Here is an 18016-nt window from a genome sequence, read left to right on the forward strand (position 1 = left end):
CCTTAAAAATATTGTTTAGGTATACCGACTTGACTTCGACATCTTAAAAATATTTCGATGAGGCGATTTTGACTAGTTCTACTTCAGTCAATTGAAATGGACTGATTTGAAAACCACTTGCTTGTATATACATGAGGATACGCGCGTTAAAAGAGAATGAAGGAATAGACAAGGCATTTTCAAAACTCATTTCATTTCCAATATATTTTTCGACTAACATATTCTGCCTCACAAGATAGGTAGGATTTTACAATAATAACCCTTCATTTGTCGCATTTGAAAGGAAGAACTGGTACATGATCTTTCTGACAACTACGGATAAAAAGATATATCAGATCGAAGTACACAATACGCGCATGTCACAATATTATAAAAACTTTACAATTTACCTAGAAAAACGAAAAAAAAAAGAACAATTACAGTTACAAAATATTCATTAACTTTATGCTCCTAGAATAAAATGGATTAAACATCATAACATGGTGCTGATAATGAATAATGATGCGAGATGATTAAGATATATACTGCCATTACTCGAAAATTTCGTTGCCATTTTTTATATTTTCCGTAGCAACTTATCGGCGATTCACGAATCAGTTCAACAGTTTGAGGAAATGGGCGGGGTAGGTATACCAAAGTATCTAAACTTTTACTGGATGGATACAGAATTTCGAAAATTTTCTTGACTTGTCAATTATTATGATCATTATCATCAGAAAATTGATAAATCAGCCCTTATAATATGGCATTACAAGAAATTAGGGGTAATGACAAAAAACCGATTACTATGATGACTAACGAAGTTTTCATATTGTCAATATAGAGATGACCTTTTCCTCAGCACCTATTCCTTATTATTATTAACAATAATTACTCAAAACTGACTGTATCTCAGTTCAGCTTCACAACGAAGTATATTGCGAGGGCTATGCCCCAGGCACTGTTTTGAGGTAAAACGTTGTTTGACAGTCTTATCACAGAAACAAAACAAAAAACAATTATTCCACACACTACCGATAGAATACTCATCAACATAAATGATTACAGCACAACAGCGGAAAAATCTACTTTTGGCACTGTTCTAGACATCTTCATAAATGAGAACTTTTGGCTTGATTCAAAGCTGTACATATTGTTTAAAGGTTCAGGATAATGTTTCTGGAGAAGAAATAAACATTCTTCAAACGCTTGCTGATTGAATTCCTGAGATGTGTGTTTTGAAGAATGCTTCTTTCATATATTATAGGCGATATTACAGCAGAATTTTTACTTGCTATGAAATAGCCGGTGGACTATTATTCTAACCAGTTGAAACACTCTATTTTTCAAAGATATTGAACAATAAATATGTAGAATTGACATGCGGTCTTTTCTGATATTCTGATTTCACCGACTTAGTCATTCTTGACTGATAAGGAATAATTTTCAATTGTATTTTTTCATTGAAACTTTCATCAAATACTCGGTAAACAACAAATAATTGAGTTCACTAAATGAATTCGAAGCAAACTTTGGATCTGGGACAGATATTCCTAATTTTAAAACCGTGTTTGCCATGATCGGTTACCTATCAAGACAAAAATGTCTTACTGCATTCAATTTTGAAACTGACATTTTTCCAACTAGTTAGAAAACATCGAGTCGTCTTTCATCGGCATATACATATTGGAATATTTGAGAAAATTCGTACAGAACTTCTCTTGATTTCAAGCAGTTTTACTATCATATGATGTTGTAATAATATTGGAACTGAACTACTCATTTATATAAATAATGACGATGATAAATAATAATGTGTATAATATAGTACTATGAAATAACATAATCATCAGTCTGTGGACTAATGAGCATAGCCAGTATTTCTATCAAGAAAAAAATGAATGATTCCCATTCAACTGCCTACACCCATATTATCACTTTGATACCTAATAGATATAGGTACTCAAGTTCATTATGTAGGTATCCCTAGAACGATGCTGAAAGTAATTTTCACCCGGATTCGAAACACCCTGTGAATATACATAAGGACGCCATGCAACAAAGACATTCATTCCTACTTAATGCGATTACGAAGCACGTGCATAATGTATCACCGAGCTGTATCTGACAGGTGACAGGTCCTTTGAAGACTCCATTGATTTTAGAATCATTTTCGACCTCTTCCTCGGCGGTAAGCTCAGCTCAGGATCGGGTGATAGAGAGGGTGCTGGTGAGACTGGATTAGAACTTGGTGGTGTCAAGATCGGGTCTTCTTCGGAATGGATTTCATCGACAGCCAGAGCAGCTTCTACTCTTCTTCTTATGTCATCTCCTGCGTTTATGGGTGTATAAGGGACGGTAGGAGAAGCTGTAAGATAGGCCGGATGTCGAAGAACTGCTATTACATCTTGAGGACTCTTTATCATGTCGAAGACATCGGAATTGCTGTATCTATCTTCTTGTTCGGTGACGGAAGCAGCAGCCGCCAGCAGTTCGACTCCCGCAGAAGATGGGACGCCGTAATCAGGAGAAAGATAACTCCTATCTCTGGCGTATAAGTAATATCTGATGTTTGAATCGTAATTTATCGGCGATTCTTGCTTCGGAATGGGGCTCGTAGATGGTGCCTGTCGAATTTCCTTTTCCAAACTCGAACAACTCGATTCGTTCGAAAATGTTGATGTTGGAGGTGTCGGTACGTTCTCAGAGTGGCTCTTGATATGAGCCTCCATCGATTTTTTAGAGTTGAAGGTATCGTTACAGATGGTACACTTGTACACTTTTTCACCGTAGTGTGCTACTTGGTGTAGTTTCAAGACGTGATTGTATCCAAATGATTTTCCACAAATTTCGCACGAGTACGGTTTTTCTCCCGTGTGAGTCCTAGAATGTACCTTTAGCTGCTTGCTGCATGTGAAGCCTTTTTGGCATACTTGACAGACGTAAGGTTTTTCGCCTGTAATTAAGAAAAATTCATTCAACTCTCAATTCCACCACTATCTATAACTATACTCTATACATATAAGCACATTAATTCAATCATAACGAATGTAGACCGCCTACCTGTATGTGTTCGCATATGTATAACGAGCTGTCCAGACTGGATAAAAGTTTTTGAACAAACTGTACATTTATGCGGTCTCTCTCCCGTATGGATTCTCATATGTCGATGTAATTTTCCGGAATGCTCGAAAGCCCTAGAACAGACCTCACACTTGTACGGTCTCTCTTTGGTGTGAATTCTTCTGTGTACACTCAGGTTTTCCTTCACACTAAAACTTTTGTTACAGAACTCACACCTAAAGGGTTTTTCACCAGTGTGTGTGCGATAATGCCTAGTTAATCTAGCCGGTACGGCGAAAGTCTTCGAACATATATTGCACCGGTATTGGTCTTCAGTCACTTTAACGCCGTGACTTCTTTGGTGAGTCTGAAACAACATTTCATTAGATACCTACCTATTTTTTTCTTGCATTTTTTTTTAATTTCAAAATCTTCCATTGATTCATTTTTATATAGGTACCTACCTATAGGTACAATTTTGAATTGTTCTTACCTGAAGAGAAGATTTGTTATTGAACATCTTCTGGCAAATCATACAGACGTTCTGTTCAGTCGATTTTGTAGATACTGGAGCTGCAGTAAAATCTGTTAGTGGAAGGTCAGGACTGCATACTACTTTTTTGACCAAAGGGACCTCCTCTACCACCGGTTGAATTGGAGAAACGGACAGGGAGGTCTCGTTGTAGAAGCCCACCATCTCAAGCATCTGCCAGTTTTCTGGAATGATGAAGGAGCATCTTAGAGTTTGGTAATATCTGATAAGTTAAACTGAAAGGATTGAATGGATGTGATTTTTACTACAACCAGTTTCATCAACTACTACTACTCATGCTGAAGTTATAATTTAATTTAATTTAATTCATATTACGAATGAATATGTTGTGATTCAGTTTTCAGTATGGTTAAATTTCATCCATTCTAAAAAGGAATCGCTGTCATAATGAAAAAAAAAAATGTTGCACCTAGACCATAAGAATTGTTATTATTCATTATTTTTTCGAAAAAATTTAAATTCACTGTAGAGTAGAGAATTTTTTCATCTTATTGGATCTAAAATTATATTACTTAATATATCTCTGAAATTTTAGAGAAATGGCAAAACACATCAAATGTTTTCACCAGAAAAACGATCAGATCAGATTAGCACGGTGTATATCATTGTTAAAGACGAATAATACTATTGATTATACATATTTCTGCAAATTAATATCAAATTCAAAATCATAAAAAAATTAAATTGTTTTTTTAAAGCTTTTTTAATCATCAAAATGGCGGATATTTTGAGGGTTTGTAGGTATTTCCAATTAATTTCAATAGAACCGAAGGAAAAGTCTTATGTTTACCACCAATTCATACCTCGCAGCTACCTAGGTACCTACCTACTTCATAATCAATATTTCTTATATCTTTGTTTAAAAAATATGTATCCATTATCATGTCGCGAAAACTAGATAGTAACTGATAGTAATAATTTTTTTGGCAGAATTTGAACTCAGTCGTTCAGTTAAGAGCGAAAAAATCGATCTGATTTAGTATAGATGTTATGATAAGGATGATTGATCATTTTTTAAACGGATTCCTATATTTCGATCTGAATTGAAACACATAATCAACAAAAAAAAAATATTTCTACTGATTTTTTTCATTATTCATTGAAAGATACCTTAGACATCTGAAATCAATCAACAAAATAAAGTGACCAATGAACTCGAACGAAAACAAAGCCTTTGACCGAATAACTCCAAAATAGTGAAATGGGTTGTTCGACCTGCGCAGTTTTCACTTTCCTTTTCAAAAAAGATCGATATTTGAATTGTTGAAAACGAAACTATGATAACTTCGAAAAAGCGACGAAGCCTACGATTAAACATGAATGTTGATAAGACAATTTCTGAGACCCAATATCAATTCAGTTTTAAAAAATTCATTTCTAATTTTAACGATCTATTTTCTTTAGGTCTTCTGTTTGGGTAGTGGAATATATAGAAACATTTTTCAGGTAAATGGTTCAGAAATTAAATTTTCAATTATATTGTTGATAACATTCAAAATTTACCTCTAAAAAATTTATGGTATCTTTTGAATCGAAACGAAAAATCGTTCCAGTGCTACTAACCATTCTTATTTGTAGTCAATTTCGTCTGTTGATTTTCTGCATTCGACTCTTCGGGGTTTATTTTTTGGTCCATATTACCCAATTTTGAACACTTAAAAAATAATGATCACGTAACACTTGGTGCCCGATAATAATGCATAGCTTACGTTGTACAAACGCAACTTAACAGGGTAAAATGCAGCTTTTGAATGCAGGCGGCGCAAGATAAAAGTTGACAAGTGCGTACGATGAACGAAAATAGTGGTGCGTTTAGGCCCCTCCTATTGCGTGTGCAATGCGTAGGACCAATATTTGGGAGTGGTGGGGGTACAACATTAGGTCGGTTTTTGACCTCGGCGTTGTTAACCCGAAAATCCAAACCTAGCACCCCCTCACTTTCCTTCGATAATAATACTCAAACAGAGACGGACTGGCCGTTAAAGATAAGTCAAATATTTAATAGTTAATTCTTTTGTGTCAAGTCCCGGCTGGAAAACAATAACCCAATTTCTCAATGATATTAAATCGAAGCCTTTGTTGAAACATATTGTTTTGTCTTCCTTTTGTTATGAAACGTAAATATATCAGAATGATTCATCTTATTCGTATAATAACTATAGCGATCACAATAAAAATCAATCGTGAAAAGATGGGCTAACCCACTGGAATGAATCAACTCAAATATGACTATTGATGATTTTAAAACAAAAACCATTCATCCGAAAGAATCGGAATCTTCATAAAGAAAGTTCTATTTTTGATTTTATTCGGCCTTCAGACTAACGATCTCAAACTTCTATTGAATGTGCAGTTTAATGATGTTTTATAATCATCATTCAAATCACTACATTTGCTTCTTCAATTTGAATTTATTTTGATAGTCACAATCAATAAAAATCAAATTGGTTAAATTGATAATGATTCAAGAAGTTCCAGTTTTTGTTTGAATAATCTGATTATCTTCATACAAATTTTAAGTATGGTTTCGCTGGTGCGTCGGACGTATGCAGAATGTGCAGTCACATTCTGCAGCACTGCTAAGCCATTAAATAAATTATTATTATTGAACTATCATCAATTCTCTGTGCATAAAACATTCATTATCTATATTCATAAATATGAAGCTTTTGAAATATAATGGCCTACCCTGCATACCAACCAGTCTAGCCTATTCAACTATAACTTCTCGTCTCAACTTTTTTTGGTACTCACTAAGGCTTTCGAATTTGGGCTATACCAAATTTTTCTTACAACTAATACACGAATGAAATGGGGAAAGCATTTCTTTAATATTCTGATAAAATGAAAACTTATGAGCATAAATGTGCGTGGTTGACTTATTAATCACTCCGGTGTTGAGATTTTCTCTCCGAACCGAAGAGATTTAATAAACTTTCTAGAAGAAGGTCATCGGCGGAATAAGATGATTATCTGCTGGGTAACTTTGTACTTGACCAGTCTCAATGTTGGGAATGTGAATATTTCAAACTGTTCTCGATTGTTCATAACAAATTCAGTCGATTCTTATTATGTAGGTGTAGGTATGTAGGTACTTTGTAAATAGTTACATTGCACACTTCAGGTCTGTCTCGATGACGTTTTTGAAAAAAGAAGCCCAAAAATATTTGAGGGGAAATGTAGATCTTATTCATTAATGAATATTTAAATTCTCATAAAGATACACGATTTTGTATGTATTCAAGAACAGTCTCAGAAGAAAATATAAGATGATCTTGAAATGATGTACTATTTTCATTTTAAATAGATCTTTGGAAGTTTCTGTTATTGATAAAACCTCTTCGAAAATCAATGTTATACTTATGGTATCGAACATCAACAATTTACTCATGTTTTTGAATATGTTTTCAATACATTCCATCACAACAATATCCTTTGGAAGTGATAACTGTTTTTGGAAATTTCAGAACAGATGTCTCATATTTTTCTTTGGTACATTTATTTTTAGTTAAAAAAAATATTGTTCTGAGACAAAATTCAAAATTCTGAAATTGTTAAAAAAATATATTCGAAATACATGATTTTTTCTAGTAATGATCTTATCTTTCTTGACTACAACTTTTCAAGGAGCTGTTCTTCTACTAAATACCTACTATGAACATAAGGAACTCGAAATTCGATTATCGGCTTAAATTTTCTAAATATAAATCACAAGTTCGAAACAACAAATACCTAAATTTCACAAGATTCAATTGCGCTCATACAAAACGTCAACCTTACACAAGAATAAAACTAATGTCGTTAGAAATACCTAATGCGCCTTAATACGTCCCATATATACCAAACAAGAATTTGTGACGGCTCTAGCCACGAGGCTGGGAAGCGTGTGTGAGGCGAAGGATTGGTGCAATTCGATCTTGGTCCAAAGTGCGCCGCTCCAAAATGAACTGAAAGTACACGAGCCGACCGTCCGCAGTCATTCGCCTCCACGTGTAGCAGTAACCGCTTTTTTACAACGATCGCCGACCTCGACAACTTTGAGAGACGTAGGTCGTCAAGTCAGTCCGCCTTGCCGACCAGTTTAGATTTTAGCGACGTTGTGGGATTGTGCAAATTATCGGTAGAAAATACGACCCGCCTGCATTATTGTTATCGAGCCTGCAGGTTGTTGATGTTGACAGAGCATGTTACGCTTTTAGAATACTTTTTCGTAAACAAGATATTACAAATTCATGTGGAGAAATATTATTCGACAATTAATTTTTTTAGCGCATATGTATTTCATCGCAAACTTTTAATGCATTTTGAAACGTTCCGACTTTCAAACCATCACAAAATGATTGAATTCTTTCAAAAACGATGAGGGAAAGGAAAAAAATCGAATCTAGATAAACATGGACTACGAAATCGAACCACAAGATAGCAAGATAATCGTGGCAACATTGTTAAACTTAAAATGATTGGATGATACACTAATACCAGAAAAATACTATATTCAAATATATATATATATATATGATTATATGATGATAAAAAATTCCTAAATAGCTCAACGAAAAAATGATAAATAAGATTTCTGTGGAATACCCCGAATAACCTGAAAATTAGGAAATATCTAAAGCCCATGTAGACCATGTAGTTATATTATTGTTTTTTTATTACTAAAAAGTATCGATCCCTGAATCGTTATTGAAACTTTCAACAACACTATCACTAGTTAATATTGGATGATTTTGATGTAGAGAAAGGTCAGGAGTTTTTAAAAGATTTACATACTGTGTTGTCCGTTATGTATTCAGTTGATTTCTATAATAGTAGGTATGAACTTTTTATTCTACTTACTTATTTCTGTTGTTTTCGTTATATGATACAATCAGAAGGCTGCGATAACGTTTGCCAGTAACAAGAAAATTGAAAAATTCAAAAAGAAGAACAAATAAGGTTGAATCGTTCGCACAATTATTTTCTGACGATGTCAGAATGAAAACTTGGTTTTTGATTTTCCAATTAAGCACGGATCAAAAATAATTCCGAACCATACTTAGACGAAATCAAACTGAATGTTTTTACCTCCCTTCAATCAAACTTCGTGAGGCCGAACATGGCCGGAAACAACCGATCGTCTGTTTTTCACTCCTCCACCACTTCGGTTTGGTTTCCTCGTGGAACTCAAAGCACGTGGAGGCGAAGCACTGCGGCATTTCTATCCGGTCGGACCCGTATTAAAGAGATAAACAGTATTTTTGTTGACTTATTACCTACATTGTCGTTGTTTCTGTTGACTCGTGGAGAGCATTACTTGTACCAGATAAGAGTAACTACGATGGGCGGCTCGGAGCAATGGAAAAGTTGATAATTTCATTGTTTATCATTTGGTTTGTATCGAAAGCTTTTTACGTTTTGCTTCAAAATACCTAAAGATACGTATTTTTCCACTTCTTTATTCTTTGATTCATCAGATATTTACGACCCGTACTGAAATCAAATTTGTTGAGACACCTTTTGTAGATGAAATCATGATTTTTATTTAACTTGAATTCATAAACCAATTCAGGTCTTTCGTAACATTATGTGGATAATGACAAAACTAACTCTTTTGCCTTTATATAAGTTTGCAACATTGAAATTAATAGCGAAATACTTGTAGTGGTTTGTGAAGAAGTCGAACACATTTTTTGCAATTCAATACATATCAAATTTTCTGTAGATTGTACTGTGACGTTCAAATCTGTTGGTGCTCCCGCATCAAAGTTTTTCTTGCCACTACCTAATACATATATTGGAATTCTGCGTTATTTGTGATATATTTTCTTCTATATTTGAACTTGACTGTATGTCAAAGCCAAATGCGGGTGTTCCTATTCCTCTATCAATGATCTATGTGATGAAAATTTGGTTGTTCAAAGGCGATCCTTACGTCCAGTTTTATAATCAATTTTGAAGTCAGTTAAAGCTTAAAGCTTTCTTTAATGTCATTTTCATATTAGGTTAACGTCCAGTTTCATGATCGAATTCTTAAACGCAGTATTATAAGTGGTTTTATATTTCCATTCCATACCCATTCCGCAAATTTTACATAAATAATGTTAATTACTTTCAAAATTATCTAAGTATTTCAACATGCAATTCATTCAATCCAATTACCCAGGATATTTTCCAAGAAAAAGCCTATATACTCACGTTCCTAACCAAGGAATATAATATGTACCTACTCTACCATTTCAGATCCTATCGAGTTGAAAACTATTGTAGTATGTTTTTCACACTAAAATAACATTTTGAAGGTTCGTGCAAAATTTAATTTTTCTGGCAATACTATCTTACTGTCTGCTGAAAAATTAACCTTAATAAATATAGGTTACGTAAGTAGGTACCTTTATGTATTGAACACATCTTTAGTTTTCAAACTGATATTGAATTTAAAAAATAATGAGTTAGTTAAGTTATCGTATGTGATCAGCTAATTTTTTTATTTATTGTAATGATATAGAGAGCAATATTGTACAAACTCAAACGAAGTATCACCTATCTAAACACGATACGGATATTATTAGGAAACACTTAATCAAAGACAAGAAATTCTTTTAAACTTGTAATTATTTCAACGAATTGCATCGAAGCACATTAACCCTGGACGGGACTAGTCCACGTGTAGAAATAAAAGCATTAGTCACTCGCCTCTCAGCTCGGCACTCGTTTTCGAGGACGTTGCCTTTCCTACTCACAAAACCCCCTCTGCCCCACCCCCCTGTGCGCATTCAAGTCTAGCGCATGGATCAATCTCTTCAATTTCCAAACCTTTTTCGATTATTAGAGAAAAATTGCATTCTTCTCAATCTTGAATGCAGCTGGATTATTGAGATTGGAAGTACTGAAGATACAGGAAAAAATGAGTATAACAACAACTTGAGATAATTTCGGGGCTCGCTGACCTAGGATTCGCAACACTCCGACCATGCTTCCTGACCAATCTCAACCAGAGTTGGCTGTGGCTGGTTTTCATTCGTTCGTACAAGCTGCAGATTTGTTTTGATAAGTAGGAGAATTATTAACAAGTTAAGATCCGTACGGAATATATTTTCCATTGTGCATCTTAACATAATGAATCATTTATTATTTTCTTAATGGTAGGTAAATGGATTCGATCAATTTTATATGTAGATGAACAGAGAAAATCGTTTGATATAGGTATACCAGCATGAAAATGAAACGCTAGAGAACAATAGGTACATTTCTTTTAATTCACAATATTCTCCAACACTTCACACATTATTTTTTTCTAATTTATCTCGAGCATTCGGACACCACTCCAGAAGAACTCTTCATCTTATGAGGCTATTCACGAATCAACACAATAATTAGTGGTAACTAATTATTGTGTAATTAATGAACATAAGTTCATAGTAGGTACCTTTATGGATATACCTAAAGTTGTGAAGCGTGCCTCAGACATGAGACAATAAGCTCTGTGACATCGACTAGCGCGTATTTTCGAATCCCTTACCAAAGAGTTGATACTCTCTTTGTCATAATCAGAGTGGTCACTCATCCTAGTCAACTCAGCTCCGAGGGAACAAATTAATTTTCCTACTATTTGCAGAAATTGCAGATCTAGGGTACCTAACACTAGTTTTATCAATCGCTTTCGCCATGTTAGTAGTACCTATGTAAAGTTATGAAAGTTCGTTCTAAAGTGACTCTATTAAACAGTTCAATACCAAAGACACCTTCACCGCGTGATTCTTTAAAAATTTTAGCTCCAACTGACGAATATTATTACGAATTCTTCATCAATGAGTTTCGGTCTAAAAGCTAAAAATTACAGACATTTGGTTGAAACGATAATATAATAGGCGCTATGAACTGAAGAATGTTGTGTGTGGCAAACTGCAATGTTGAAACACCCAAGCTGTTATTCAGTGACTTGACTGTAGCAGAATATAATGTTGGATAGAATTTGTTCTTTAGGAAGGAAGTTGGGAATGGAAAATACAACACCAACGAAAAGTGCGTTCCCCTTCAGTCGGATCGATTTGAGAGAAAGGGAAAGCAGTCGTATCTAACGCAATAAAGAGGGGGCCAACATGGCTTTCGATTAGGTTGGACCCCAAAATTCGAGGTTCAATGACCCTGCACGTGAAGGAGAAGGAAGGGTCCACGTGCCCGATCGTTCTACACTTGTCCCAGTTTCTGTTCTCCGTAAAATGCTTTTGGTTGAAAACTTGACTGAATTTTGGAGTGTTCATGAACCTGCTGCTTGCTGCATCCGCATCTGTAGTTCCCTTGACCAGGCCATTGTCACGGATGTGGTCACGTTTCGGATAATAATTTTCAACTCTTCCATCCGTTCATTCATATTATCATCGGAATATGATTTCATAACAAGCATTCAATTGACTTTGATCTTGTATCTTCCCTCCTTTCTTTTCGATAATAAAATTTACTATTTAATCACAAAAAATAAACCTTACACTTCCTGAAATTACCACATTCATCAATCATCGTTATAAGTACATACTTGTGTATAATAAGCATCCATCCGCGGACATATAGGAAAGTTAAAGATGTCTGCAGTATTTGAAGATCATCTCACTGTATACTTACTCGATTATTTTTTAATGTCTTGAATTTCAAAACGAATTTTTTTTGCTGTCGCACTTAATATTAGTAGGTAATACGTATCTGAGTATGTTGAATACTTGAATTCATCAGTGAACTATGCGGTAGGTACTTTTAATGATGAACTGCGACTTTGTGTGTTTAATATTGGATTGAACACAATTAATAACCAAAGAAGTTTGCAAGTTCCAAAATGAAATTAATGAAGAATTTTAGATGCACTTAAAAATCATCTTATGTGCATTTGTACTGATTCTTTTTTGAAATAAGATATTATATTCATCCGATGGAAGAATATTATAATTCTATTGTGAGATACGTGAAGGTACGAACAAATTCCGATTAGAGAGTGGCCATGAACATGAACTTCCCACTGCCGAAAAAGTTCGTAGGGTCTACGAACTCAAGACGGACCTAACCTTTACATACAAGAAGGCATTTACAGGAACAACTTTCTCATAATTTCTTATTTTTAAAGCTTCTTCCCTTAGCACACTCACCTTTACGGATATAAATGATGTGGAATAAGTTTTTAAATACATATATGAACATATTTCTTATTTTATTCATTTGGTGAATGAAATATAGATTCTTGGACGCTTCGTTTTCCTGTGTGTCTGCAGATTGTTGAAAAAATTCCTAAAACTATAATATCATATTTTTTCATCCCGTTTTAGCTATCAGTTCACGCTAAATAAAACTCTCGTCGCTGTTGATAATGAGGATAAAGGCTGTGTAAGGCCACAATTATATTAAAATAATTTTTATTTTGAGACAATCAAAAAATAATTAGGTTATTGTATGTATTTTGTGTATTTTTTTTGGACAAAGCAAAATCCAACTCATAAAATCATTGAGATGAGGTAATATCGTAAGATCCCGTTTGAGTGAAATTGTTCGTCTTGGAGGTATATTGGGAGGATTGCTGACCTCTCAGTCTCAGATGAATATCATATTTTTTTTTTTTTTTGCTGTCAAAGCAACGTATCATACTCCGTATCTCCCTGCAAAATAAGAATATGATTGAGAAAAAATATTTTGTTCGTCTATCATGAGTAAAAGAAAAAAACATGTCCCGCAATTTACAAACCTCCTGAAGTTGTTCGATAAAAATGCATATAATAGGGGGTTAACAGCCGAATTTAAATACGTCGACAGGAATGTCAGAGGCGTAAGGATTGCGCTCAGATCAGTGCTAGCTTTGTAAATAGATGACCAATATAAACAAATTTTTCTGAGGTGGAAAGGTAGATGGCATATAGCAAAGAAGAATACTACTATCATCAACATTTTAATCACTCCTCTTCTTGCTTTCAGAACATTATGACCCGAATGTTGATGTTCGGCGGTGGTCAACTGAAAAAAGGACAGTAAATAAAAACAGTTCATTATTTGAAAATGAAAGGATCATTCCCACTAAAAGTAGTAAATAGGTATGTATATAGGTACCTGCAATATAGATAAAATTTTTGAGCTAACAAATAATTCGTTCCGAAAACTACAAAATCGAAATCGTAGAAAATAATCTTGGTGTCTCTTTTTTTATCGAAAATTATTTATAAAATAAATAGAAAATCTTATCTGTTACCTACCTGGGAACGATCATTCCCATCCATATTTCTGTTGGATTTCTTGCTTTTATTGGAAGCATCTAGCGCTTTCTTCACTTGTTTTGTACTCCTCCAAAGGCATAAAGAAATTTTCGTGTATAACGACTGCAAAGATGAAAATTTAATGTAAAAAAGGATCCTTAATTTGCCAAGGTTCGCGGGCCTACTAATTTCCAAGTAAGAAAAAGAGCATCCTTCAACTATTGCATCTCCTGAAACTTGACCTCAAAAACAAATCGTAATTTTCATCGGCTGTCTAGGGTTCGATATAAGTTCATGTATCAGAAATTGATGCTGCATGGAAGAAGCTATGAAATGTCGTACCGTCATCCTGCACTAATAAGATGGCAATTTGATTTTAGCCAGTTTCAATCTGTGACGTTTTAAAAAAAAACCTTCACAAGTTGAGGACAGTCTTCTTTGATATTTTTGTTCTTTCTGTTTATTATTCTTAGAAACAACTTATTTAAATACCTATGTATAAGCACTAAGTACCTATGCATAAGTATACGCGCGGGGTAGGTACTTACTGATAAAATCAACATCGGCAAGCAGTAAAATAAAATAAAGTGGAAAATATCCGACACCTCTGAATTATATTCTTGCCTGTTCATTATACATATCGTTTCGTTTCCCTTTCCATTCGAAAAAACGTTCATTATAGTTTTACCGAAAATGAACCTGGGAGAACTGTATGTCATTGAAACGACCCATATAATTAACATCTTGATCTAAAAAAAAATACTTAATTATTATTATCTACTCGTATTCCAGATTCATCAATCCATTTTGGAGATTGGAAATATGAAATTGTATATTAATTAATATACATGTATGTAATATATGTAGGTGTATAATTATATACTTTATGTAGGTACTCATAATATATAGATATGTATAGTTACTTTTAGACGTTTAGGGGTGAGAATTCGTTTACTCATTATGGGATAAATTATTGCAAAGTATCGTTCAACGCAAATACCAACTAATATTAATATACTTGCTGTACTACTCAGAGTTTGGATGAAAAGATACATCTTACAAAGGAATTCCCCCAGCGACCAACTGAAATAAAAGGATCACTTAAGTAGGTAGGTACCTATAATATATATACCTATTAACTGTGCCACGAGTATTAAAAATAATACCTGTCAGCTGAAATTACTTCAACATAACTTGTACCTCTTTTTCTTATATAAGGATCAAACAGGTGAGTATTTCATAATCATATTCTATACCTACATATTTCAGCAAACAATAACTTTTCTTATAATTGTAGGCGACTTTCAATATTTTATTGGAATCTTAAAAATTTCACACCACAATAGATTTTGGGCATTTTACAGCCAAATTAGATTTCATGATGTATGCATGTAGGGTAGGTATACTTGAAAGTCGTGAATGATTTTATGACTTACAATAGACATGCATTCAGCGTTGCTTCTCTTTAATCTAGCCAAGCAGCAAAATGTCTGATAAAAAAGAAAATAGTGCTCACCTCTTGATGATGTATATAAAAAAATTCTGATATATACAAAATATACCAACACAAAAATCAGCCAATGCTAAATTAGCGAGGAAAAAGTTTGTGATGGACCTAAGACGACGATTCAACATTATCACAAACATAATGAGGATATTTCCTGGAAATTAAACAAGAAATTACAAAATACTCTTATTAGTAAGTGTACACGTTACATGTACATGTAGCACTTCACATTTTCATATAATGAAAATGGAAGCATTATTGAAGAGTCAATATGTGTTCTCTTGAAATAATTTTTTTTTTCTAATAATTCGAACAAAGGTATAGTCTGGGTAGTTTCAACAGGTTTTGTGGTAGGTAAATAGATGTTAGCAACACATAATGTAATCATTTGAGCGCCATATAAATATCAAGACAACATTTCTGTGAACAAAAAAAATGATTGAAACATGAAAAAAAGTGGAGTTCAAAATTATGTTATTGCTAATATAGTAATATGCGGAAGCTATCTCGGTCGTAGGTGGAAGTAAAATAAAAGAGCTGATATGTTATATCCCTTCTTTACAAACATTGCAACTTGAAAATTGTGTATGCCTTATCTTCTGTGGAGTCTGAAATATTGTGTGGTATTTTTCAGGATGAAAAAATCTTTTCCTAGGGTCCTTATAGGGAGTTTTTCAATCGGGCACGAAAAATAAGAACCCTTTTTAGGGATTCTGGATTTAATATTTGTCTGCATGCCGTTAAAAAAATTTCAGATAAATTCTAATTAGGTATAAATTAATAAAGTAATTATAGTTACTCACCAAAAAAGCAAAAACAGAAGACCAACGTATACAAACTAAAGAATAGTATCCTTACATAATTTTCATCGAATATGTAATGGTCATCCTCAGAATTACCGTTATCTTCAAGTGTGAATAATTCATTTTCAGAAGAAATCGAACTGAAGATGTTCATTTTAAATTTGAAACTACTTTCCTTCACTGTTTCTTCCTGTCGATATATGCTGTAAAAACAAATAGGTATACGAAAAATAATAAGAGCTAGTTTTTGGAAGAAAAAACCTAAGCAGAACGAAACTAAACTAGGTAAGTATACTTTACTAAGTCTGCCTTAATACCCTCGGTTTCGATAGATACATTGACTCAATTACGAAAAAAAAAAACATTAATGCATACTCATCCTTCAGCATCAGCAACCTTCGATACCTATGGACTAGCAATCAATTAACTACACTAATATTTGCCTTTTCATTTATGAATATGTTGCTGTATTGTCTCTATTATATAAATCATCCGACCAATTTCGAACGATCATATTATGAAATAAAAAAAAAATGGTGCATTCGCCTTCTTTTACCAAAAAGAAAATTATCTAGTAACGATGATACACTCGCAATTATCATCAAGATATACTGAAGGAACTGAAAAGATCCAATCCAAAAAATGTTTGTTTCAACCTGTTTATTTCCTGAAGATTTTACGATAGCATTGGAGGCGGGGAATTTATGAAGACTGTGTTTTTGGTTTATTTTACATAGGTTACTTCAAACGAGTACAAGAAAAATATTTGAATAACTGGAGGCAATAGGAATATACATATATACTTCATGAAAATAACTATATACAGGATGTCACTCACCATCAGGAGTGCCCATTAAAAGTTTACGCTGAAAAATATTATGGAATTTTATACCTACATAGAGATGACAAATGAACTCTTCATTTTGAAATATTTGCAACAATTTATGACTTCCGGTCATACTGATGGATATGGATATCTACTCTACAAAGTTATCTCGATAACTTTGAAGTATAATTTTTTCACGAAAAAATCAGAAAATGGTTCAAAGCAGCCCCTATCCTCATTGGCGTAAGGAGCGACTGAAGATATGATACCATTGGTACCCCCCAATATTACGCCACTGGGGTTTTGTAGAAAGTCAAAAATAAGGGAGATCGGCCACCGAATGCGAAGTTGAGCGAAGCTGAGAGTTTTCAATGCTAAATGATGAGCTACGTCACTCGATTCGTAGCTTATCGATTATATTAGTACTGAAAATGCTCAGCTTCGCGCAACTTCGCATTCGGTGGCCGATCCGCCTAAATATGTATTGGAAATCCTCCTAGTTAAATCCTCCAAATTCAAACATTTATGATCCCAACTCGTTTAAAATTTATAAAATAAGAGGAAAAACATTAAATTCCACAACATTTATCTCCGAAGGAATTCGATAAGAAAATATTTTACTTGAAAAAACTTCTCATTTTAGAACTATATCACTTCCTGAAGTTATGACACCTGGACTTTTAAATCAACATGTATCAACTCTTATAGGATTTGATTGAGACAAACTTCTCGAACCTTATTACTACACTATAAAATTTATTGAGAACATAACATGTGTAGTTTGCGTTTGTGTAAACGCAAACCGCACATGCATACAACTTAGTAACTCTCCATATTCCAGTGTAGTACCATTGATTTATTAACCTCAATGTATTGAGTATTTATACTCAATGGTAGTAGGTACCGATAATTTTATCTTGTTTGAAATGGAAAAAAATTTTTTTTTGCAGATCTCAAGAGGAGGAGCCATTACGCAATCAGCATTTTCAGAAACTAATCAGGTCAACATGATATCTAACCTGCATATTCGTTTTTCCAAATCTAAGCTAATAAGCCTTGCTGGGAAAATATATG

The 18016-nt window shown here is 33.8% G+C and overlaps 2 protein-coding genes across 4 annotated transcripts; both read right to left on the reverse strand.

The window, feature by feature from the left end:
• Positions 1–185: 185 nt before the first annotated feature.
• LOC123310706 (Krueppel homolog 1-like) lies at positions 186–8642 on the reverse strand. Of its 2 annotated transcripts, none has more exons than XM_044894325.1 (4): positions 8438–8642; positions 3536–3759; positions 3043–3409; positions 186–2935 (listed from the first exon to the last, which is right to left on the reverse strand). In XM_044894325.1, exons 2-4 carry the CDS (start codon positions 3746–3748, stop codon positions 2067–2069), a joined length of 1449 nt encoding a protein of 482 aa, XP_044750260.1. In that variant the 5' UTR covers positions 3749–3759; positions 8438–8642; the 3' UTR covers positions 186–2066. The 2 variants fall into 2 exon arrangements, with proteins under 2 accessions (XP_044750260.1, XP_044750259.1); XM_044894324.1 differs by lacking the exon at positions 8438–8642 and adding an exon at positions 5159–5770.
• Positions 8643–12998: 4356 nt separating this feature from the next.
• Positions 12999–17595, reverse strand: LOC123310707 (trissin receptor). 2 transcript variants are annotated; one of them, XM_044894326.1, is made up of 8 exons: positions 17564–17595; positions 16117–16319; positions 15323–15467; positions 14730–14889; positions 14355–14555; positions 13807–13929; positions 13305–13570; positions 12999–13218 (listed from the first exon to the last, which is right to left on the reverse strand). In XM_044894326.1, the coding sequence occupies exons 1-8, from the start codon at positions 17578–17580 to the stop codon at positions 13065–13067; spliced, it is 1269 nt and encodes a 422-aa protein (XP_044750261.1). In that variant the 5' UTR covers positions 17581–17595; the 3' UTR covers positions 12999–13064. The 2 variants fall into 2 exon arrangements, with proteins under 2 accessions (XP_044750261.1, XP_044750262.1); XM_044894327.1 differs by lacking the exon at positions 17564–17595 and adding an exon at positions 16492–16887.
• Positions 17596–18016: the final 421 nt, after the last annotated feature.

Source organism: Coccinella septempunctata, chromosome 4, assembly GCF_907165205.1.
Source record: "Coccinella septempunctata chromosome 4, icCocSept1.1, whole genome shotgun sequence".
Taxonomy (NCBI): Eukaryota; Metazoa; Arthropoda; class Insecta; order Coleoptera; family Coccinellidae; genus Coccinella; species Coccinella septempunctata.